Source organism: Ranitomeya imitator, chromosome 3 (genome assembly GCF_032444005.1).
Source record: "Ranitomeya imitator isolate aRanImi1 chromosome 3, aRanImi1.pri, whole genome shotgun sequence".
NCBI lineage: Eukaryota > Metazoa > Chordata > Amphibia > Anura > Dendrobatidae > Ranitomeya > Ranitomeya imitator.
In genome coordinates, this window is record NC_091284.1 from 111772694 (window position 1) to 111797980 (window position 25287).

Here is a 25287-nt window from a genome sequence, read left to right on the forward strand (position 1 = left end):
CTCTTCTCTGGCATTTAGGGTTTGCCAGTGTTAGTTCTTACTGCATGATTTGGAATTGGAGGTGTAGTTTGTGGTTGGAGTTGGTTTTGTGTTAGTTTAGGACATTGTTGCTTGGAATTTTGTCTGTATGCACATCCCCTCCTATTTGGTTTCACCTTTCTAAACCTCCCCTGTGTTCCACTCTGTTTGGTGTGTGTATTTTGTACGATTGTTATTTTCATTTATCCCTGTCCGTCTTGCCTTGTTTGTCTGGTTAGTATTATCCTATACACTTGGCTTCTCACCTCCCTGGATAGGGGAAGGGAACACGTAAGTAAGGGTCGATAATAGAAGCATAGCAAGGCTTGTGACCCTGGCATCTCCACCTTCAGGAGTTATCCAAGGGACAGGGACAGATAGGGAAGCCCTAGTTCTAGGGACCTGACTAGCACCTGCAGTCCCAAGGCACTGCGTGACAGACAGATGCCAACTGTGTATCACACATGACATCTACAATGCGTGGTACGGGCTCATCTCCATAGCTAGCTTTATACACCGGTACCTGACATGTGACAAATTATAATGTTACATGTATGGGAAGGAGCGAACTCATACTGATAATGCTCTCTCCTATATTTTTTTTTAGGCTTTGTACACACGCGCAGGATTTTTGCACCAAGGCTTTCAATGCAAATTCCTTTAGATTCTGAAGAAAATTTTTCATGCTGTGGATTTACCCAAATACCGTATATACTCGAGTATAAGCCGAGATTTTCAGCCCAAATTTTTGGGCTGAAAGTGCCCCCCTCGGCTTATACTCGAGTCACGGTAGCGGTGGGGTCGGCGGGTGAGGGGGTGAGGGCGCTGAGGCATACTTACCTAGTCCCAGCGATCCTCGCGCTGTCCCTGCCGTCCCACGGGCTTCGGCGCTGCAGTTTCTTCCTCTCTTCAGCGGTCACGTGGGACCGCTCATTACAGAAATGAATAAGCGGCTCCACCTCCCATAGGGGCGGAGCCGCTTATTCATTTCTCTAATCAGCGGTGCCGGTGACCGCTGATAGAGAAAGAAGCTGCGGCACCGAAGACAGGAGGGGACAGCGCGAGGATCGCCAGGACTAGGTGAGTATAGCATATTCACCTGTCCTCGTTCCAGCCGCCGGGCGCCGCTCCATCTTCCCGGCCGGCGCCTCCATCTTCCCGGCGTCTCTGCTCTCTGACTGTTCAGGCAGAGGGCGCGATGACGCATACAGTGTGCGCGGCGCCCTCTGCCTGATCAGTCAGAGCAGAGACGCCGGGAAGATGGAGGCGCCGGAACGAGACGCCGGGAGCTGCAATCAAGGGAGGTGAGTATGTGGTTTTTTTTCTTTATTGCGGCAGCGGCGGCACAAATTTATGTGGAACATCTATGGGGCACAGTGAACGGTGCAGAGCACCGTATATGGCACAGCACAGCTATGGGGCACAGTGAACGGTGCAGAGCACCGTATATGGCACAGCACAGCTATGGGGCACAGTGAACGGTGCAGAGCACCGTATATGGCACAGCACAGCTATGGGGCACAGTGAACGGTGCAGAGCACCGTATATGGCACAGCACAGCTATGGGGCACAGTGAACGGTGCAGAGCACCGTATATGGCACAGCACAGCTATGGGGCACAGTGAACGGTGCAGAGCACCGTATATGGCACAGCACAGCTATGGGGCACAGTGAACGGTGCAGAGCACCGTATATGGCACAGCTATGGGGCACAGTGAACGGTGCAGAGCACCGTATATGGCACAGCACAGCTATGGGGCACAGTGAACGGTGCAGAGCACCGTATATGGCACAGCACAGCTATGTATGGGGCACAGTGAACGGTGCAGAGCACCGTATATGGCACAGCACAGCTATGGGGCACAGTGAACGGTGCAGAGCACCGTATATGGCACAGCTATGGGGCACAGTGAACGGTGCAGAGCACCGTATATGGCACAGCACAGCTATGGGGCACAGTGAACGGTGCAGAGCACCGTATATGGCACAGCTATGGGGCACAGTGAACGGTGCAGAGCACCGTATATGGCACATCTATGGGGCACAATGAACGGTGCAGAGCACCGTATATGGCACAGCTAGGGGGCACAATGAACGGTGCAGAGCACTATATGGTTCACACCTATGGGGAAATATGAACGGTGCAGAGCACTATATGGCACAGCAATGGGGAAATAATGATCTATTTTTATTTTTGAAATTCACCGGTAAATGCTGCATTTCCACCCTAGGCTTATACTCGAGTCAATAAGTTTTCCCAGTTTTTTGTGGCAAAATTAGGGGGGTCGGCTTATACTCGGGTCGGCTTATACTCGAGTATATACGGTACATCAAGGGGGCCAAATTCACTGTGGAAATCTGCAACTTAGATAACTAGCTGTGTATTTGACAATTGCTTTTATAATCCTAATTGTATCTTTTAACCCCTTTTTTTTAAGCCTCCAGCTACAGCCCACAGTACCTTTTTTCTTTAACTTATGCTGTCTATTTTTCTTTTTCTAGCTTGAACTTCAAAGACCCTGAAGCTGTCCGTGCGTTGACCTGTACGCTGCTGAAGGAAGATTTTGGCTTGACCATAGACATACCCTTAGAGAGGCTCATCCCCACTGTGCCACTAAGGCTAAACTATATTCACTGGGTGGAAGATCTGATCAACTTCCATGGTTCTGACAAAACAACAGCCCGACATGGGATTGACATAGGTAACATAGTGCTTAGATTCAAACTGGGATAACATTGTGTTTAACCTCTTAATGACCGGGCTACATTTTTGACATCTGACCATTGTCACTTTATCTAAGCAATAACTCTGGAATCTAGCCCAATGATTTGGAGATTCTTTTATCTTGACACATTATACTTTATGATAATAGTAAACTCAGATTGATATGTTTTGTGTTTATTTATAAAAAATATCAGCAGTTTGACAAATTAAAAAAAAAAATAGCAATTTTGAAACTTTGAATGATTATCCCTTTAATCCAGATAGTCATACCACACAAAAACAATAGTAAATAACATTTCCCTCCTGTCCGCTTTACATCAGCACCATTTGTAAAATGTTTTATTGTGTTAACATTTAAAAAGGTTTAAAAATGTACCAGTAATTCTTCATTTTTTTTCAAGGGAATTTACAAAACTTTTTTTTTTTTTTTTTAAGCGACCAATTCAGTTTTGATGTGACTGTGGGGATCTTATATATTGGAATCCTCCAAAAGTGATATCATTTTTAAAACCACGCTCCTCAACGTATCCAAAATTGCTTTCGGGTAATTTATTAATCCTTCAGGTTCTTTTCAGGAATTAATGCAAAGTGACAGGAATGAAAAAAGAATATTTTTACCACCTAAATGTTTCTAGCTTCTGAACTGGCCACTGTAGCTGGAAGACTTTGAGGTTATCTGGAAGACTTTGAGGTTATTTGGTCATGAATTGTCATCGAAAACATCAGCACCACACGATCAAGATCTCAGGGTGCCGTACAGCAGTATTTAAGAGGTTAAACAGCCATGGTCGATGCAGAAAGTTGTCAGTTATAGTGTACAGTTGATAATTTCTGGATTGTCACCTGTCGGCGGATGCTATTCTCTTATGTCGCAGGTCAGTTTTAACTCGTATCGGTGATCATTAACTGGTTAAAATACTGGTCACCTCCAGAAAAAAAAGCTGTTTATCTGCAGGTATAGTGGTAATGTGAAGGTTTATAGTGTTTACTGTAAGCCTCACAGCGGCTGCAGTGAGAATAAAACTTAATTTTCTCCCTGTATCCGCTGCTCCAGTAAGCCTGCCATAAATTATTTAATCGCTGTTTACCTGCAGATTAACACTATATTTGCAGGTAAATAGCATTTTTTAGAGGTGATGGGTTTGATTCAATTGTTAACCAATAGGTCATTCTTTATTAGATCAGCATTGCTTGGGGATTTTCAAGTGTTGCAGTAATATTTGGGGTTTGCTCACCAATTCCCAGTATTTCAGGAAACGTCTGTTCTTGTTGTGCTCACTTGGCCTGTGTACCGCATCTCTCATTCATGTCCCTTCCTGCTGTGCTGTCTGCACTTGCTGATGCTTCTTCTTGCTCACCATCTGCTGCATGAGAGGAAACTGCAGATCTGTTGCTTTTGTGGGGTCGACAGTTGTTGCTGGAACTCTTCTGATCGATGTTTAGCTGCACCGATGTGTTTGCTGGATCAGAGTATGCCCGCATGCAAATATTTGGATTGTTTTTATACATTAAGCTTTAATGTGCACTGATAGTTGTCAGATTTTCTTGTCTTGTTACCAGACCTGCTGTTTTGTGACATTGCTTTAAAACCACCCCACCCCTCCTCCCAAAAAAAAACCAACAAAAAAAAACGTTTTGGAAAATGTGATCTTTTTTTTTTTTTTTCCAGTTTGTAAATGCACCTCAGTGTGTATATTCAAAGTTGCAATCTAGAATTGAAAATTAAAGGGATTGTCTACCCCAGTGATATTATGTACTAGTATAGGTCATCAGTATCAGATAAGATGGTGTCCAACACTGATTTTAGCAGCTGGGTATAACCATTGAATGGTGCTGGACAGTGCGGCGCCAGCCACTATGTTGTGGCCATTGTCAAGAACTGCAGCTCACCTCCATTGGATAGCAGCCAAGCTGCTGTTTCAGCCCCGCACACTGTTTACTGAAAGTAATAGATGGGGGTGCGGATGTCAGAACCCGCACCTATGTGATATTGGCCTATGCGAAGGATAGACAGGGTAACCCCTTTAATAGTTGCTTCATTCAGGTGCAGTCTATTCATTCCTTTTCTGTGGGAATAGTTGAATTACAGGTGCCCTTTACTTCTTCCCTGTTTATGTCAGCTAAAGGAGCAGAAATAATATGATGGCTAAGATAACGTGCTGTTTTTACCAATAAATGAAATGGATGTTAAATGGAATCTGTCAGAATTTTTTTCTTCTTTGTAGTCTGAGAGCAGCATAATGTAGGGCCAGAGAGCTTGACTCCAGTGATGTCACTGGTCTGCTTTCTGCAGTTTTGATAAAGAATTTCACGAACCAATAGGGTTAAGTCCAGCGGACTAAACAACTTGCTCCAAACAAGCAGATGGAACGGGGAGAGGAAGGCCCTAACAGTAGGGAAGAAGGGATGGGGCACCTCCTGAACTCCAACCTGTGCCTGTCCCTAAACTCCCCTAAGGCCCTAAGCGGGTCCTACCCCCTCCCACCGGCGTCTGATGCCTAAACCCTGTTTGTCTCCTCACTATTCCCTGGCTAGTGCACTGGCCGGCAAGGACGCTAGCCTCAACAACAACAAAAAGGCAGAGAGGAAAAAGGAAAATAGAACTTAACACTGTCCCCCCTGAGAAGCACCACCCAGCTGAGGGTAGGCACCAGGACCACAAACTTCACGAACGCAGCAGAAGCACCACTGTAACCAGAGAGCTCTTTACTCCAGGCTTGGTCAACATAGATTACTCTCTCCCCGGCAGTCAGCTGATGGGTCATGTGACTTTTTAAAGGATGGTGGAAGTGGTCACCACCCACATCAGCTGACTAGCAATCAAAGCAGCTGCCAGCAAGTAAACTGACATTTAACCCTTGCTGACCTGAAAGGAAAAAAATCTACATTTCAATTATAGCAGAGCCAAAATGAATCGTGACAAAGTCCCTGTTTTCTCAGCTCTAAATGTATCAGTATTATGAATGCTGAGCTCTGCGTAACCCCGCCTACACCCCTGATTGGCAGCTTCCTGTGTACACTGTCAGCCAGCCGCCAATCAGTGGTGGGGTGGGGTTACAGAGATTAGCTGGACTATCCGGCACATGACACCTAGTCCTGCAGTGATATGTTGGAGCAGAAATTGCAATGTAAGGCCGGGTTCACACTAGCGTTTGTGTACGCAGCTTAGGGCTGCATACTTCTTACCTTCAGATCCGCATCCTTCCTGCGTACCTATCTTTAACATCGTGTACCCAGGGACGTGCGTGGTCATGCTTTGTATGCGGATGCGTCCCCGTGCGGTGTTTTGACGTGCCCGCCGAACGTGTAACTGTGTAACCCAAATCTAGAAATATTGATAACAATATATTTTTTTTTCTATAGTATTTGATGCCTAATTTTAACCTACGGTATTTGTATTTTTTAGAACTTTATTTTTTATTTCAGCCTTACTAAGGGAAGAAAAAACATGAATTGGAAAATTGTGGTCTCAACTGCAAATAATAATGATCCCTTAAATACGGCTTAGTTTTCCATGCCGTTCATGCAGACTACAAAATGAATTGTGCCATGAACGGGAATATAGGATTTCAGAAGACAGTCTAACTGGGAACTCATTATTTATAAATGTACTTAAATGGGACCTGACTTAATGTTCACTGGTCCTTCAATAATCATTCTAAAGGTTCTGCTCAATTTAACACATTTTTCAAGTGGCAACGGGTAGGCATTGTCATAAAATAGGCACTGTCCTATTTACCTCTTCTGTTCTTCTGACGATCTTTGTTTATTTGATTTGATTGACTTTAGTATTGACATGTCACCTACTCTTGACTGCTGCAGCCGATCACAGGCCTCAGCAGTGTACAGCGTGAAACCATTGAGGCAAACGATTGGCTGCAGCAGGCATATATGTAAACTGCTCATTAGCACTACAGCCATGTAAACAATGACGGCCAGTGAGCAATTTAATGGTTTAGTGCAGGATCTTTTGCTGTTTTATCAAAATAAATGTCACTGGTTTACAGCGACGGAGAGGCGCCAGAAAACTGCAGTGTATGATTTCTTTTACTCCTTCACGGAATAGAAGCACTTCAGCTTCTTATTTAACGGTGTAAATTTCTATAGGCACTGCAGGGGTTAATCTTCTCTGTTGAGATCTCCTGGAGCTAAGGCTCTCAGCTGTCCACTGTTAGCCGCTCCCATCTTCTACATAAACTGTGCCCTGGCTAGCACTCATTGTCAGAGGTAGCTTTTGCTGCATGGCTGTGGGTTGTTGCTGGTGGTTATTGGAGAATGCGTGTGGTGGATTCATCTGTGACTGTTGCTTGGCTTTGAGTGTGTGATAATTCCCTTCTCCTTCTTTACCTCATCCTCCTCTTCCTGCTACATACCTCTGTTAAGCTAGGTTCACATTGCGTTAGTGCAATCCGTTTAGCGGATACGCTAATGGATTGCGCTAACGCAATGTCCAAAAAGGATTGCGTTCGGCAATCCCACTAGCACAGATGCCCGATCTGCGTTAGCGAGGAACGGACCCTGAACGCTGCAAGCAGCATTCGAGGTCTGTCCGAAACTAACGGCACATCGCAGACGCATGCCAAAAATGGCATACGTTTGCGATCCGTTAGCACATTGCAGTCAATGGATCCGTTACATAGCGTTAATTGCGACAATTGTGCCATGTAACGGAGTCCGTTAGCGGACACCCAATAACACAATGTGAACCTAGCCTTATTATATGTGTGTATGTTTGGTATTTTTCATTACCCCTGTTCGTATTACCTTTTTAGTCTGGTTGATATATTACGGTACACTACTTCTCCCCTCTTCCCTGGGCGGAAGAAGGGTACAGACCGAGGGCGGATTCAGGAGCTAAGGCAAGGTGCGTGGCCCCGGCATCTTCACTGTAAGAAGTAACTCAGGGAACAGGGTGAGCTAGAGCACCCACTAGCGTTAGGACCAGGGAAAGAGCTTCTGCTCCTGGAACACCTGACGAGTTGTGACAATACCCTTTGCTAATGTTTTTTAATCTTGGAAAACCCCTTTAACCCCGTTCTGACATCGGACGTACTATCCCGTCGAGGTGGGGTGGGCCCCCATGACCACGGACGGGATAGTACGTCCAGCGCGATCGGCGGCGCTCACGGGGGGAGCGCGGCCGATCACGGCCGGGTGTCAGCTGCCTATCGCAGCTGACATCCGGCACTATGTGCTAGGAGCGGTCACGGACCGCCCCCGGCACATTAACCCCTGGCACACCGCGATCAAAGATGATCGCGATGTGCCGGCGGTGCAAGGAAGCATCGCGCAGGGAGGGGGCTCCCTGCGGGCTTCCCTGAGCCCCCCGCAGCAACGCGATGTGATCGCGTTGCTGCGAGGGTCTTACCTCCCTCCCTGCTTGATCCAGGCCTGGATCCAAGATGGCCGCGGATCCGGGTCCTGCATGGAGGGAGGTGGCTTCACAGAGCCTGCTCAGAGCAGGCACTGTGAAGCAGCCTACACTGCTATCAGATCGGTGATCTGACAGAGTGCTGTGCAAACTGTCAGATCACTGATCTGTGATGTCCCCCCCTGGGACAAAGTAAAAAAGTTAAAAAAAAAAATTTCCAAATGTGTAAAAAAAATAAAAAAAAATATTCCTAAATAATGAAAAAAAAAAAAATATTCCCATAAATACATTTCTTTATCTAAATAAATAAAAAACAATAAAAGTACATATATTTAGTATCGCCGCGTCCGTAACGGCCCAACCTATAAAACTGGCCCACTAGTTAACCCCTTCAGTAAACACCGTAAGAAAAAAAAAAAAGAGGCAAAAAACGACGCTTTATTATCATACCGCCGAACAAAAAGTGGAATAACACGCGATCAAAAGGACAGATATAAATAACCATGGTACCGCTGAAAACGTCATCTTGTCCCGCAAAAAACGAGCCGCCATACAGCATCATCAGCAAAAAAATAAAAAAAGTTATAGTCCTGAGAATAAAGCGATGCCAAAATAATTATTTTTTCTATAAAATAGTTTTTATCGTATAAAAGCGCCAAAACATAAAAAAATGACATAAATGAGGTGTCGCTGTAATCGTACTGACCCGAAGAATAAAACTGCTTTATCAATTTTACCAAATGCGGAACGGTATAAACGCCTCCCCCAAAAGAAATTCATGAATAGCTGGTTTTTGGTCATTCTGTCTCACAAAAATCGGAATAAAAAGCGATCAAAAAATGTAACGTGCCCGAAAATGTTACCAATAAAAACGTCAACTCGTCCCGCAAAAAACAAGACCTCACATGACTCTGTGGACCAAAATATGGAAAAATTATAGCTCTCAAAATGTGGTAACGCAAAAAATATTTTTTGCAATAAAAAGCGTCTTTCAGTGTGTGACGGCTGCCAATCATAAAATTCCGCTAAAAAACCCGCTATAAAAGTAAATCAAACCCCCCTTCATCACCCCCTTAGTTAGGGAAAAATTAAAAAAATGTATTTATTTCCATTTTCCCATTAGGGTTAGGGCTAGGGCTAGGGTTAGGGCTAGGGCTACAGTTTGGGTTGGGGCTAAAGTTACAGTTAGGGTTTAGATTACATTTACAGTTGGGAATAGGGTTGGGATTAGGGTTAGGGGTGTGTCAGGGTTAGAGGTGTGGTTAGGGTTACCGTTGGGATTAGGGTTAGGGGAGTGTTTGGATTAGGGTTTCAGTTATAATTGGGGGGTTTCCACTGTTTAGGCACATCAGGGGCTCTCCAAAAGCGACATGGCGTCCGATCTCAATTCCAGCCAATTCTGCGTTGAAAAAGTAAAACAGTGCTTCTTCCTTCCGAGCTTGCCCGTGTGCCCAAACAGGGGTTTACCCCAACATATGGGGTATCAGTGTACTCAGGACAAATAGGACAACAACTGTTGGGGTCCAATTTCTCCTGTTACCCTTGGGAAAATACAAAACTGGGGGCTAAAAAATAATTTTTGTGGGAAAAAAAAGATTTTTTATTTTTACGGCTCTGCGTTATAAACTGTAGTGAAACACTTGGGGGTTCAAAGTTCTCACAACACATCTAGATAAGTTCCCTGGGGGGTCTAGTTTCCAATATGGGGTCACTTGTGGGGGGTTTCTACTGTTTAGGTACATTAGGGGTTCTGCAAACGCAATGTGACGCCTGCAGACCATTCCATCTAAGTCTGCATTCCAAATGGCACTCCTTCTCTTCCGAGCCCTCCCATGCGCCCAAACGGTGGTTCCCACCAAAATATGGGGTATCAGCGTACTCAGGACAAATTGGACAACAACTTTTGGGGTCGAATTTCTCCTCTTACCCTCGGGAAAATACAAAACTGGGAGCTAAAAAATAATTTTTGTGGGAAAAAATCTTTGTTTTATTTTTACAGCTCTCCATTATAAACTTCTGTGAAGCCCTTGGTGGGTCAAAGCGCTCACCACACATCTAGATAAGTTCCTTAGGGGGTCTACTTTCCAAAATGGTGTCACTTGTGGGGGGTTTCTACTGTTTAGGTACATTAGGGGCTCTGCAAACGCAACATGGCGTCTCATCTCAGTTCCTGTCAATTTTGCATTGAAAAGTCAAACGGCGCTCCTTCCTTTCCGAGCTCTCCCATCTGCCCAAACAGTGGTTTACCCCCACATATGTGGTATCAGCGTACTCAGGACAAATTGTACAACAACTTTTGGGGTCCAATTTCTTCTCTTATCCTTGGAAAAATAAAAATTTGGGGGCGAAAAGATAATTTTTGTGAAATAATATGATTTTTTATTTTTACGGTTCTGCATTATAAACTTCTGTGAAGCACTGGGTGGGTCAAAGTGCTCACCACACCTCTAGATAAGTTCCTTAGGGGGTCTACTTTCCAAAATGGTGTCACTTGTGGGGGGTTTCAATGTTTAGGCACATCAGGGGCTCTCCAAACGAAACATGGCGTCCCATCTCAATTCCAGTCAATTTTGCATTGAAAAGTCAAATGGCGCTCCTTCGCTTCCGAGCTGTGCCATGCGCCCAAACAGTGGTTTACCCCCACATGTGGGGTATTGGCGTACTCAGGACAAATTGTACAACAATGTTTGGGGTCCATTTTCTCCTGTTACCCTTGGTAAAATAAACCAAATTGGAGCTGAAGTAAATTTTTTGTGAAAAAAAGTTAAATGTTCATTTTTATTTAAACAGTCAAAAAATTCCTGTGAAGCACCAGAAGGGTTAATAAACTTCTTGAATGTGGTTTTGAGCACCTTGAGGGGTGTAGTTTTTAGAATGGTGTCACACTTGGGTATTTTCTATCATATAGACCCCTCAAAATGACTTCAAATGAGATGTGGTCCCTAAAAAAAATGGTGTTGTAGAAATGAGAAATTGCTGGTCAACTTTTCACCCTTATAACTCCCTAACAAAAAAAAATTTTGGTTCCAAAATTGTGCTGATGTAAAGTAGACATGTGGGAAATGTTACTTATTAAGTAATTTGTGTGACATATCTCTGTGATTTAATTGCATAAAAATTCAAAGTTGGAAAATTGCGAAATTTTCATAATTTTCACCAAATTTCCGTTTTTTTCACAAATAAACGCAGGTACTATCAAAGAATTTTTACCATTGTCATGAAGTACAATATGTCACGAGAAAACAATGTCAGATTCACTGGGATCCGTTGAAGCGTTCCAGAGTTATAGCCTCATAAAGGGACAGTGGTCAGAATTGTAAAAATTGGCCCGGTCATTAACGTGCAAACCACCCTTGGGGGTAAAGGGGTTAATGGAAATCGCTTCGTAAACATATGACACCAGGAGAAACGCTTTTAAATAGCTATATATATGTGTATATAGAACCAGAAACACATGGGCTACTTGCACAATGAACAAGTCTGTAGGAACTTGTTCACACACCACCAAGAAACTTGAAGACACAAAAGAGCACAGTGAGGTCAAAAATACTCTGTGGTAAAAAAAATCAGAGTAATAAGCAAGTGCCAGTCAAAAGGTAGAAAAAAACAGGGTATTTAGTTGATACGTTTTTTGCAAAAAAAGTATACTAAGCTGCTCCACCAATTGTCAAGGTATACCCATATAGAGCTGTCCTTCCTAATGTATATAATCCCTATCTGATGTATTTAAAAACCTGATCATCTGTATAGTACCTGTATAAACAGGGTTCAGAGAAGGAATTTTCATGTGGACATGCTGGATGGAACAGCTTTGCTGCAAATGACCCATAACGAGTGGTGGACTCCCTAGTCTTGCAGAAACAAGAGAATAATTACAGAACCAGAAACACATGGGCTACTTGCACAATGAACAAGTCTGTAGGAACCTGTTCACACACCACCAAGAAACTTGAAGACACAAAAGAGCACAGTGAGGTCAAAAATACTATATGTGTGTATATAATCGTATACTGCTCAAAAAATAAAGGGAACACTTAAACAACACGATGTAACTTGAAGTCAGTCACACTTCTGGGAAATCAACCTGTCCAGTTATGAAACAACACTGATTGTGAATCAATTTCTCCTGCTGTTGTGCAAATGGAACAGACAACAGGTAGAAATGAAAGGCAATTACCAAGATATCCCTTTATAAAGGAGTGGTTTTGCAATGGGAGACCACAGACCATTTCTCTGTTCTTATCCTTTTTGACTGGTTTGGTCACTTTTGCATTTTGTCATAGCCCTCACCCCTAGAGGTACTGTTCAGTAGCATGAGGCGGTGTCTACAACCCACAGAAGTTGCTCATGTAGTGTAGCTTATCCAAGATGGCACATCGGCGCTAGCTGTGACAAAAAGAGCAGCTGTGTCTTTTAGAACAGTGTTTGAGGAGATACCAGGAGACAGGCCAGTACACCAGGGAAATTGGAGGGGGCCATAGGAGGGCAACAACCTAGCAGTAGGACCTCCTCCTTTGTGTAAGGAGGTGCAGTGCCAGAGTCCTGCAAAATTACCTCCAGCAGTTGACTAACATCCATGTGTATGCTCAAACTGTCAGAAACGGACTCCATGAGGGTGGTATGAGGGCCTGACATTCACAAGTGGGTGTTGAGGTTACAGCCCAATACCTTGCAGGGTGATTAGCATTTGCCAGATGACACCAAGATTGGCAGATTCGACATTGGCACCCTATGGTCTTCACAAATGAGAGCAGGTTCACACTGAGCACACGTGACAGAGTCAGGAGATGCCGTGGCTGTGGGTCAGTAATAGTATGGGGAGGCATTTCTTTGGAGGACCTCACAGCCCTCAATGTCCTAGCCAGAGGTACCCTGATTGCCATTAGGTACTGGGATGAGATCCTCAGACCGATAGTGTGACCATATGTAGGTGCAGTGGGCCCTGAGTTCCCTGACAATGCTAGGCCATATAAGGCTGAATTGTGTCAGCAGTTCATGCGTGGTGAAGGTATTGATGCTGTGCACTGGCCCGCCCATTCCCCAGACCGAATCCAATTTAGCACATCTGTGACATCATGTTCCATCCACCAACGCCACATTGCACCACAGACTGTCCAGGAGTTGACTGATGCTGTAATTCAGGTCTGGAAGGAGATCCCTCAGGAGAACATCTGCCACCTCATCAGGAGCATGCCCAGGCGTGGTAGGGAGGTCATACAGGCAAGTGGAGGCCACACACTACTGAGCATCATTTCCTTGTCTTGAAGCATTTCCACTGAAAGTTGGATCAGCCTGTAACTTCATTTTCCACTTTGATTTTGAGCATCATTCCAACTCCAGACCTCCCATGGGATATTAGTTGTGATTTACGTTGATCATTTTTAGATTTTACTGTTCTTAACACATTCCACTATGTAATGAATAAAGATTTACAACTGGAATATTTAATTCAGTGATATCTAGGATGTGGGATGTTAGTGTTCCCTTTATTTTTTCAGAAGTATACATGCACATATAGCTATTTAACCCCTTAACGAACCGCCGATACGCCTTTTAACGGCGGCAGTTAAGGGTACTTAAACCACAGCGCCGTTAATTAACGGTGCTGTGGAAAAAGTGAATAGCGCCCCCAGAATCGGATTTTCTCTGGGGGTCTCGGTTGCCGGGGGTAGCCGAAACCCCAGAGAACATGATTCGGGTTTTTTTCTACTGACCCCCGGGTTGCGATCGCCGGTAATTAACCGTTTACCGGCGGTCGCAAAAAACAAAACAAAACGCAATTTCCCATTTAATTTCTCTGTCCTCCGATGTGATCGCACATAAGAGGACAGAGAAATGGGGTCCCCGTTAGCCCCCCGATACTCACCTGTCTTCCCCGGTGCTCCTCGTGACTCCTGATGGGCGCCGCCATCTTTTTCCGGCAAAAAAATGGCGGGCGCATGCACAGTGCGCCCGCCACCCGGAAGATCTTTGGGGTCTCGGCTGCCAGGGGTAGCCGAGACCGAAAAGAACATGATCGGGGTCGGTTTTTACCGACCCCTGTTTTGTGATCGCCGGTAATTAACACTTTACCGGCGGTCGCAAAAAAGAAAAAAAAAAACAAGCGATCTGTCATTCTCTGATCGCACATCAGAGGACAGAGAAATAGGGGGATTCGGGGACCCTGTTATACTTACCGGTGTCCCTGGATCCTCCTGCGTCCCCTCCTGCCCGCCGGCTTCTTCATCGGTAAAGAAAATGGCGAGCGCATGCGCAGTGCGCCCGCCATGATCTGCCGGCCGGCAGCTAGAGGAGTTGGGGCTAAAATTAGGGTTGTGGCTAAATTTAGGGCTAGGGTTAGGCTTCTTTCACACTTGCGTCAATACGTACCGACGCACGTTGTGAAAATTGTGCACAACGTGGGCAGCGGATGCAGTTTTTCAACGCATCCGCTGCCCAGTCTATGTCCTGGGGAGGGGGGGGGCAGAGTTACGGCCACCCATGCGCGGTCGGAAATGGCGGACGCGACGTACCAAAAAAAGGTTACATTGAACTTTTTTTTTGTGACGACGGTCCGCCAAAACATAACGGATCCAGTGCACGACGGACACGACGTGTGGCTATCCGTCGGCAATACAAGTCTATGGGCAAAAAAGGCATCCTGCGGGCACATTTGCAGGATCCGTTTTTTGTCCAAAACGACGGATTGTGACGGATGCCACACGACGCAAGTGTGAAAGTAGCCTTAGGGTTGGGGCTAAAGTTAGGGCTAGGGTTAGGGTTGGGGCTAAATTTAGGGTTAGGGTTGGGGCTAAATTTAGGGTTAGGGCTAAAGTTAGGGTTAGGGTTGGGGCTAAAGTTAGGGCTAGGGTTGCGGCTAAAGTTAGGGCTAGGGTTGGGATTAGGGTTAGGGTTTGGATTAGGGTTGGTATTAGGGTTAGGTTTGGGATTAGGGTTAAGGTTAGGGTTGGGATTAGGGCAGGGTGTATTGGGATTAGGGCTAGGTTTGAGGTTAGGGTTGAGATTAGGATTAGGGGTGTGTTGGATTTAGGGTTTTGATTAGGGTTATGGTTAGGGTGGAGATTAAGGTTGTTTTGGGGTTAGGGTTGTGGTTATCGTTAGGGTTGTGATTAGGATTATGGATCAGGTTGGGATTAGGGTTAGGGGTGTGTTGAGGTTAGGGTTGGAGTTAGAATTGGGGGATTTCCACTGTTAAGTTACATCAGGGGGTCTCCAAACACGACAGCCAATTTTGCGCTCAAAAAGTCAAATGGTGCTCCCTCCCTTCTGAGCTCTGCCGTGCGCCCAAACAGTGGGTTACCCCTACATATGGGGCATCAGCGTACTCGGGATAAATTGGACAATTATTGGGGTCCAATTTCTCCTGTTACCCTTGTGAAAATAAAAACTTGGGGGCTAAAAAATCTTTTTTGTGGAAAAAAAAATTATTTTTTATTTTCACGACTCTGCATTATAAACTTCTGTGTAGCACTTGGGCATTCAAAGTCCTCACCACACATCTAGATAAGTTCCTTGGGGGTTCTAGTTTCCAAAATGGGGTCACTTGTGGGGGGTTTCTACTGTTTAGGTACATCAGGGGCTCTGCAAACGCAACATAACGCCCACAGACCATTCTATCAAAGTCTGCATTCCAAAACGGTGCTCCTTCCCTTCTGAGCTCTGCTGTGTGCCCAAACAGTGGTTTACCCCCACATATGGGGTACCAGCATACTCAGGACAAATTGGACAACAACTTTTGGGGTCCAATTTCTCTTGTTACCCTTGTGAAAATAAAAACTTGGGGGCTAAAATGTCTTTTTTGTGGAAATTTTTTATTTTCACGACTCTGCATTATAAACTTCTGTGAAGCACTTGGGCATTTAAAGCTCTCACCACACATCTAGATAAGTTCCATGGGGAACACTAGTTTCCAAAATGGGGTCACTTGTGGGGGGTTTCTACTGTTTAGGCACATCAGGGGCTCACCAAACGTGACATGGCGTCCGATCTCAATTCCAGCCAATTCTACATTGAAAAAGTAAAACGGCACTCCTTCTCTTCCAAGCTCTGCGGTGCGCCCAAACAGTTGTTTACCCCCACATATGGGGAATCGACGTACTCAGGAGAAATTGCACAACAACATTTGTGGTCTAATTTCTCCTGTTACCCTTGTGAAAATAAGAATTTGTGGGCAAAAAGATAATTTTTGTGTAAACAAATGCGATTTTTTTTTTTTTTTTTTTTTTTTTTCACGGCTCTGCGTTATAAACTTCTGTGAAGCACTTGGGGGCTCAAAGTGCTCACCACACATCTAGATAAGTTCCATGGGGGGTCTAGTTTCCAAAATGGGGTCACTTGTGGGGAGTTTCCACTGTTTAGGCACATCAACGGCTCTCTAAACTTGACATGGCATCCAATCTCAATTCCAGCCAATTCTGCATTGAAAAAGTCAAACGGCGCTCCTTCACTTCCAAGCTCTGCGGTGCGTCAAAACAGTGGTTTACCCCCACATATGGGGTATCGGCGTATTCAGGAGAAATTGCACAACAAAATTTATGGATAAATTTCTGTGTTTACACTAGTGAAAATAAAAAAAAATGGTTCTGAAGTAAAATGTTTGCAAAAAAAAAGTTAAATGTTCATTTTTTCCTTCCACATTGTTTCAGTTCCTGTGAAGCACGTAAAGGGTTAATAAACTTCTTGATTGTGGTTTTGAGAACCTTGAGGGGTGCAGTTTTTAGAATGGTGTCACACTTCATTATTTTCTATCATATAGACCCCTCAAAATGACTTCAAATGTGATGTGGTCCCAAAAAAAATGGTGTTGTAAAAATGAGAAATTTGCTGGTCAACTTTTTAACCCTTATAACTCCGTAACAAAAAAATTTTTTGTTTCCAAAATTGTGCATATGTAAAGTAGACATGTGGGAAATGTTATTTATTAACTATTTTTTGTGACATATCTCTCTGATTTAAGGGCATAAAAATACAAAGTTTGAAAATTGCAAAATTTTAAAAATTTTCGCCATATTTCCGTTTTTTTTCATAAATAATCGCAAGTAATATCGAAGAAATGTTACCACTAACATGAAGTACAATATGTCATGAAAAAAAAAATCTCTGAATCAGCGGGATCCGTTAAAGCGTTCCAGAGTTATAACCTCATAAAGTGACAGTGGTCAGAATTGTAAAAAATTGGCTCGGTCGTTAAGTACCAAATTGGCTCTGTCACTAAGGGGTTAACATCGTTTCTCCTTGCATCATATGTTTGGTCTTTACTGAGCGATTTCCATTTAAGGGGTTTTCCAAGATTAAAAAACGTTAGCAATAGGTATTTTGATATAACAGCAAAATATCCTACACTAAACCATTAAATTGCTCACTGGCTGTCATTGTTTGCATGGCTGCATTCCTAATGAGCTGTCTACATATACGTCTGCAGCCAATCTTTTGCCTCGGTAGTCTCACGCTGTACACTACTGAGGCCTGTGATTGGCTGCAGCAGTAGACTAGGTGACTTATTATATGTTCATATATGTACACGGTGAGCCTGTTTGAAATAACCCCCAAGCATTGCAATGAGTAGTCTCTGGGGGGGGGGGGTGGAACAGAGAATCTTGTCAGGATGGGTGATGATGTTCTCATTAGTTTTTGAGGCTGCATCTTGTAGGCAATGTGCTGTGCCTTGTGTGCGCTGCTTCCACTGATCCCAGCATTATTCTGGAGCATAGGGACCGAGAGGAGCACGCAGAGCTGTGTGTTCATTACCATAATCCTGCCGCCTTCCCTGCTGTACAGAGGGTTAGATGTCGCATTTGGCTTCCAAACCTCCTAAATCACAGTTCACTGCATGTGCAGAGGCTATGAAATCAGCCATGGAGGGGGCAGCCTTCCCCTTTAGCACAAGCAGCCATGTGTGACAATCATCCAGGTTGTGCCCCTGGTGTATGTGACTCCCATGCCTCATCCCACTTGTGGGGTCAGGACTGCTGTGTCACCACATCCACTGTGTCTGTGCATAAATTAATGAATCCCTGTCCACAAAACGAGCTGACTGCACAATTAACAATTCTGAAAAAAAAAAAAGATCAATGGTATCAGACGAGAACTTCTTCAGACAAGGTCATTGTGAGAATATACCCACTCTATTTTTTTTGTACAGTAACAAAAAAAATCAGCTTTTCCTGTTTTTTTTTTATTTGTTTTTTTTAATTTTTTTAAACTTTTTAAACTGCTTTCCATTATTTTTGTAATGAATATGAATAATATATACAATATTCATTACAAAAAAGGTAGAAAATGGATTAATTAATTTTTTGGGATACTGTGCAAAATGTTTTTTTTTTTTTTACGTTTTATTCGCTTTTCTTTCACTTTTTTTGTAGTCTATCTTCTCAGTAATGGGGAAAACTAGCTTTCTCAAAATAATCTTCCCTTTTGAGGTCTGTGCAAAGAAAGATTATCTGCTGAGTTTTTGGAAAAATGTTTTTGAGGAGTTTTGAGATTTGGAGGAGGATTTTGAGAGTTTGCTCTCAGTTTCTGCTCCAAAAACTCAACGTGCACACGGGGATCCAGTACGACCCAGTATCATGACATTCATGTAACTACCAAGATCAACTCACTGCCTCTATTTCTGTTCACAGTACCTATCTTATCTACTCCTTCCTTATGCCAGTGATAGAGATAGTAGTGAAGAAGGACATTCTATCCCAGTGTGGAGATAAGGAAAGCATCCAAGTCATGAGGGAGGGCAGAGCACACAGGCTGTTCTGTGCTTACTGTAGATAGGGAGATAAGTACATACAGAATAGTCAGAAGAGGGGTTGTGGAGTCTTGTATCCTGTGTATGAGTGTGAAGAGGAAGCATAGAAGAGGAGGGGGAATCGCAGTCTGTCGGTACATGGCAAAAGAGAGCTCTCACGAACTGCAGAAGTGGAAATTACTCCAGAAATGACGTTGCGCCAATACATTCTCTCTACTGGAGACTGTGGCACCTTGGACGCACTTCCTGGATGTATTTCTGGGGGGAAAAAGACCACAAATATAAAAGTAGGAGCAGTTTGAAAATTTCATGTCAGGGGTCCTGAGGATGAATGGTGACGGCAGCGTGACACTTTGTGCAACTCAGGTACTAACCTATGTAAGGGTGTGTTCAAACAGACTTTTCTTTAACCTGGATTTTTTTTTATTGATTCAAGACCAAAAAACAAGTTTTATTGAGCAATCTGTGGTGATTTTTTTTTTTGTGAATGTGACATTGTTTATTCTTCAAGTGATTCATTGTGGAAATTTGAAGCATTTTTTAAAATAAGAAATGTCCCAAAATTGTAAATGTTGCTTCTTTTTCCACTCTGAATAAAAACAAAGTATTCAGTATGCAGAATCTACATTCAAAAACGCTGGTAACATACCCTTAGGCTATGTGCACACGTTCAGGTTTTTTCGTGTTTTTTTTTTGCGGTAAAAACGCTATAAAAACTCATAAAAAACGCATACATTATGCATCCTATCATTTAGAATGCATTCTGCATGTTTTGTGCACATGATGCGTTTTTTTCCGAGAAAAAAATCGCATTGCGGTAAAAAAAGAAGCATGTTCATTAATTTTGCGGATTTTCTGCGCTTTTCCGGCTATTATATGCATTCGGGAAAAAAGCATGAAAAAACGCGAAAAAAAACGCATGTGGATTTCTGGCAGAAATGTCTGTTTTTTGTCAGGAAAATTTCTGCAAGAAATCCTGACGTGTGCACATACCCTTTAAGTATGTTTGACAAAGCCTTCACGTAGTTAAGTACCTTCATCATTTTGGTTCATGTAGCACTACTCTCATGGGAGACTTCAAGGGTGCAGTTTTCCGGATAGCTGACTATCCAGCATAATCCAACCAGTAGTAACATTTGTGAGCAGAATTCCATAGGCAACGGTCCTGCTTGAAGATCATTTATTGATGCGCAAAAATCCAAAAGTTCACAGTGGAAGAGCAGTATTTACAATTGTAAATGGAGCCGGTCAGTAGGTTTATTGCAGCCAGGCATGTCTGTATTTGTAGGGCTACAACCTTTAGGCTATGTGCACACAATGCGGATTTTGCTGCGGATCTGCATCAGTTTCCAATAAGTTTACAATACAATGTAAACCTATGGGAAACCAAAAACGCTGTGCCCATGCTGCGGAAAAAACGCGCGGAAACGCAGCGTTTTATTTTCCGCAGCATGTCAATTCTTTGTGCGGAATCTGCAGCGTTTTTACATCTGCTCCAATAGAAAACTGCAGATGTAAATCCGCAGCGGAATCCGCAGTAGAAAACTCGATAAATCCACAGGAAAAACCGCAGCGGTTTTCCCCTGCGGATTTATCAAATCTGCTGCGGAAAAATCTGCAGTAGACCATTCAACGTGTGCACATAGCCTCAAGAGAAAACATGCTTTAAAAAGCCAGTCAAGGATTATAGGGAGAGACCTGATTAGTCCTGCACTTCCCACGGACAGCTTCTGCCCACTCCAGTTGATTGACAGGTCTGTTCTAGTGATGAGCGAACATGCTAAGAGTGTCTTCTGCGTGCTCGAAAAATATGTTCGAGTCCCTGCGGTTGCATGTCTCACGGAGGTTCAACAGCTGCAAGACATGCGGGGATTGCCTAACAGCCACGAGTCATGCAGGCGCAGGAACTCAAACATATTTTTCGAGCACACCAAAGACACTCTGTTAGTACCTGAGCATGCTCTGATAACACCTATGTACGCACATTAGAGATCTGTCAATCAATTGGAGCGGGGCGACAAGACGCTGACAAGTGCAGCGCTGGAATTGTCAGGTCCCTGCCTGGCTTTTTAAACTGTTTTCCCTGAATAAGTGTTCACCCCTTTTGTGAGGACACCCCTAAAATTTTTGTGCTCAAGCAATTACCTTCATAAGTCACATGTTTAGTGACAGGACCTCCACCTGTGTGCAATCTAAGTGTCACATGTCTGTCAGTATATATTGAGCTGAAAAAAAAAAAAATGTGTGTGTGTATATATATATATATATATACACCTACCAAGATAGGGCCGTCCACCAAAACTCTCAGCCCCGGCAAGGAGGGCATTATCAGAGAGGCAGCACAGAGACCAAAGGTAACACTGAAGGAGCTGCAGAGTTCCCAAACAGAGACTGGAGTATTTGTCCATACGACAACAATAAGCCGTACACTCCATAGAGGTGGCCTTTATGGGTGAGTGGGCAGAAAAAAGCCATTATTTACACACAAAAATTGTAAGGCTCGTTTTGAGTTTGCTAAAAGATATGTGGAAGACTCCCCAAATGTATAGAGGAAGGTGCTGTGGTCAGATGAGACCAAAATTGAACTTTTTGGCCACCAAGGTTGTTATTTATTTTTAGAGCACCATTGATTCCATTGTGCTGTACATGAGAAGTGAACTATCAATGACAGACAGGTACAGAGGGGAGAGGCTCCTGCCCTAGCGGGCTTACAGTCTACCAAGGTTAACGCTATGTCTGATCCCAAACTATCACAGCTCATTACCCCAAGAACACCATCCCCACAGTAAAACATGGTGGTTGCAGCTGTCGGGATGTTTTTCAGCAGCAGGGATAGGGAAAATGGTGTGAGTCAATGGGAGGATAGATGGTGCAAAATACAGGGATATTCTTCAGCAAAACCTGTTTGTCTGTCAGTAATTTGAGACTGGGACTGAGGTTCACCTTCCATCAAAACAATGACCCAAAGCATACTGCTAAAGCAACACTGGAGTGGTTTAAGCTGAAATGTGTAAATGTTTTGGAATGGCCTAGTCAACGTCCAAACCTTAACCAATTGAGAATCTATGTTCACCAGAGGAAACCGTTAGTGATGAGTTAGTGTACTCGTTGCTCGGGTGATCTCCAAGTATTTGTAACTGCTCGGAGATTCAGGCTATGTGTACACGTAAGAAAAGAGGTGCAGAATTTTCTGCACAAAATCCGCATCTCCTGGCAGAATCCGCAGCCGCGGATTTGGCGCGGTTTTTATGCAGATTTTGTGCGGTTTTTATGCGGAATTGCTGCAGATTTTGTGCGGTTTTTGCCACTGCGGATTTTTAACATGGAGGGGTGCAGAAACGCTGCAAATCCGCACAAAAGAAGTGGCATGCACTTCTTTGAAATCTGCAGCAATTCCGCACTGATTTTTCCGCACCATCTGCACATCTTTTTTTTTTTCCCCATTGACTAACATTGTACTGTACATCACAGTGCGGATCTGCAGCGTTTCTGCGCGGAAAAATCCGCTGCGGATCTGCAGCAAATCCGCATTGTGTGCACATAGCCTCCGTTTTTGTTGACGCAGCTGTATGATTTATGGCTGCTAGGCAGGCGGAATACATGTGGAGGTTGCCTGGTTGCTAGGGAATCCCCACATGTATTCAAGCTGTTTACAACTGTAAATCATTCAGCTACGGCAAGGAAAACTAAATCTCCGAGCAGTTACAAATAATCGGAGGACACCCAAGCGTGCTCCGGAAAACCCGAGCAACGAGTACACTCGCTCATCACTAGAAACTATCTAACTAGGAGGAACTGGAGCCGTTTTGCCTTGAGGAATGGGCAAAAATCCCAGTGGAAAGCTCATAGATATTTATCCAAAACTATGTAATCATATAGTACCCTAAAACAAGAAATTTTATTAAATATAAATTTAAAATGCCAACAACCAATGGCATACCAGAAACAACACACCGTGAAAAAACTAGAGTGGGGGAAGAGTCATACCCTAGTATATGTATATGCTGTGAAGCTGCCTATCTGCGGGGGTTGGCACCCTAGGGGAAGCGTTGTGGCGCCCCCCGCTCCGCGATGGCTGGCCCTGGGGTCCCTAAATTGACCCTGATTGACCCACAAGGTCCCTCTACCCAGACAAAGTAGCACTAAAGGTACCCCTATTAGCTATACATAGACCAATCCTATATCTAGGGAGACCTAAACCCCACACTGTGCATATTAAAAACAATAAGAGAACATGTTGTTAAGGCGTATAGTGGCAAAATTTGCAAAAAGACCCTGATTGTAGATACTCTTTGGCAGAAAATGCCCAAAAACGGATTATCACAGTTTAATAAGCCCCAGCTCAGATGCAAAAAGCAAATGTTTCACCCAATAGATGAAGTATTGAGTACATAAAATGGTGAACTATATAATCCAGAGTTATTTGATGAGTTTTTGTAGATAGCCACAATATCATTATCCGCAGCTCAAAAGCAATGGCAATTGTTTCACCCAATAGATGGAGTTATGAGCACATAGAGTGGTGAACAATACATTTCAGAATTATTTGATGAGTTGTAAATGCACAACATCTTGCAAGAGCTAGAGCATATCTATCCATATATATTTGGTACTCATCGTTCAGATGCAATGCCGCCCGCCTGCTGTCTGCTTAGCCTCAACGCGTTTCGCCTCTCTGGCTCATTCTGGTTCACTCTATTGAGAAACATGATGAGTAATCGGGCCTCCTGATGAGCCAGAGAGGCGAAACGCGTTGAGGCTAAGCAGACAGCAGGCGGGCGGCATTGAGTATCAAATATATATGGATAGATATGCTCTAGCAATATGTTGTGCATTTTAAACTGTGATAATCCGCTTTTGGGCATTTTCTGCCAAAGGGTATCTACAATCAGGGTCTTTTTGCAAATTTTGCCACTATACGCCTTAACAACATGTTCTCTTATTGTTTTTAATATGAACAGTGTGGGGTTTAGGTCTCCCTAGATATAGGATTGGTCTATGTATAGCTAATCGGGGTACCTTTAGTGCTACTTTGTCTGGGTAGAGGGACCTTGTGGGTCAATCAGGGTCAATTTAGGGACCCCAGGGCCAGCCATCGCGGAGCGGGGGCGCGACAACGCTTCCCCTAGGGTGCCAACCCCCGCAGATAGGCAGCTTCACAGCATAGACATATACTAGGGTATGACTCTTCCCCCACTCTAGTTTTTTCACAGTGTGTTGTTTCTGGTATGCCATTGGTTGTTGGCATTTTAAATTTATATTTAATAAAATTTCTTGTTTTAGGGTACTATATGATTACATATGTAAAATTACTACCCCTTTGTATTTATTTAAAATATAAACTTAATTTATCCAAAACTACTTGCAGCTGTAAATGTCAAAAAAGGAGGCTCTACAAAGTACTGACTTTCGTAGGGTGAATAGTTATGCACACTGAAGTTTTCTGTTATTTTGTCCTATTTGTTGTTTGTTTCACAAAAAAAACAAATGTTCGCAGCTGTAGGCATGTTCTTCACACGAACTGATGGAAACCCTGAAAAAGAGTGAAATTCCAAATTATGTGGTAGCAAAGTACAAAAAATTCCAAGGGCAGTGACTTCTTTTGCAAGCCATGGTATACTTGCATTTATGTGGTGCTATTTTATGAATTAGTTTCCTATATTTTTGTGTATATGTAACTATTGCTATGACTAATAAAGAACCCCTTTTACACCACAGTAGTATCTCAATGAGATTTATTGCGCACTAGATGAGCTCCATGTTGCCACTTCTATAAGAACTAGATGGTGGCCCGATTCTAACGCATCGGGTATTCTAGAATATGTATGTCCACGCAGTATATTGCCCAGCCACGTAGTATATTGCCCAGCCACGTAGTATATTTCCCAGCCACGTAGTATATTGCCCAGCTACGTAGTATATTGCCCAGCTTGCCCAGTCACATAGTATATTGGCCAGCCACATACTACGTGGCTCTGTGCTGTATACTATTCAGCACAGAGCCACGTAGTATACAGCACAGAGCCACGTAGTATACAGCACAGAGCCACGTAGTATACAGCACAGAGCCACGTAGTATACAGCACAGAGCCACGTAGTATACAGCACAGAGCCACGTAGTATACAGCACAGAGCCACGTAGTATACAGCACAGAGCCACGGCCACGTAGTATACAGCACAGAGCCACGTAGTATACAGCACAGAGCCACGTAGTATACAGCACAGAGCCACGTAGTATACAGCACAGAGCCACGTAGTATACAGCACAGAGCCACGTAGTATACAGCACAGAGCCACGTAGTATACAGCACAGAGCCACGTAGTATACAGCACAGAGCCACGTAGTATATTGGCCAGTCAAGTAGTATGCACCATATCCCTGTTAAAAAAAGGAATTAAAATAAAAAATAGTTACTCACCTCCTGGAGCCT

The 25287-nt window shown here is 43.7% G+C and overlaps 1 protein-coding gene across 2 annotated transcripts in view; it reads left to right on the forward strand.

Moving 5' to 3' along the window:
- The window catches only part of METTL16 (methyltransferase 16, RNA N6-adenosine), a 135429-nt gene that overhangs the window by 29476 nt on the left and 80666 nt on the right, over window positions 1–25287 (forward strand). For both annotated transcript variants that reach the window (XM_069761283.1, XM_069761285.1), the window contains exon 3: window positions 2521–2720. In XM_069761283.1, coding sequence (XP_069617384.1) covers window positions 2521–2720 — 200 coding nt within the window. The remainder of the gene's footprint in view (window positions 1–2520; window positions 2721–25287) is intronic.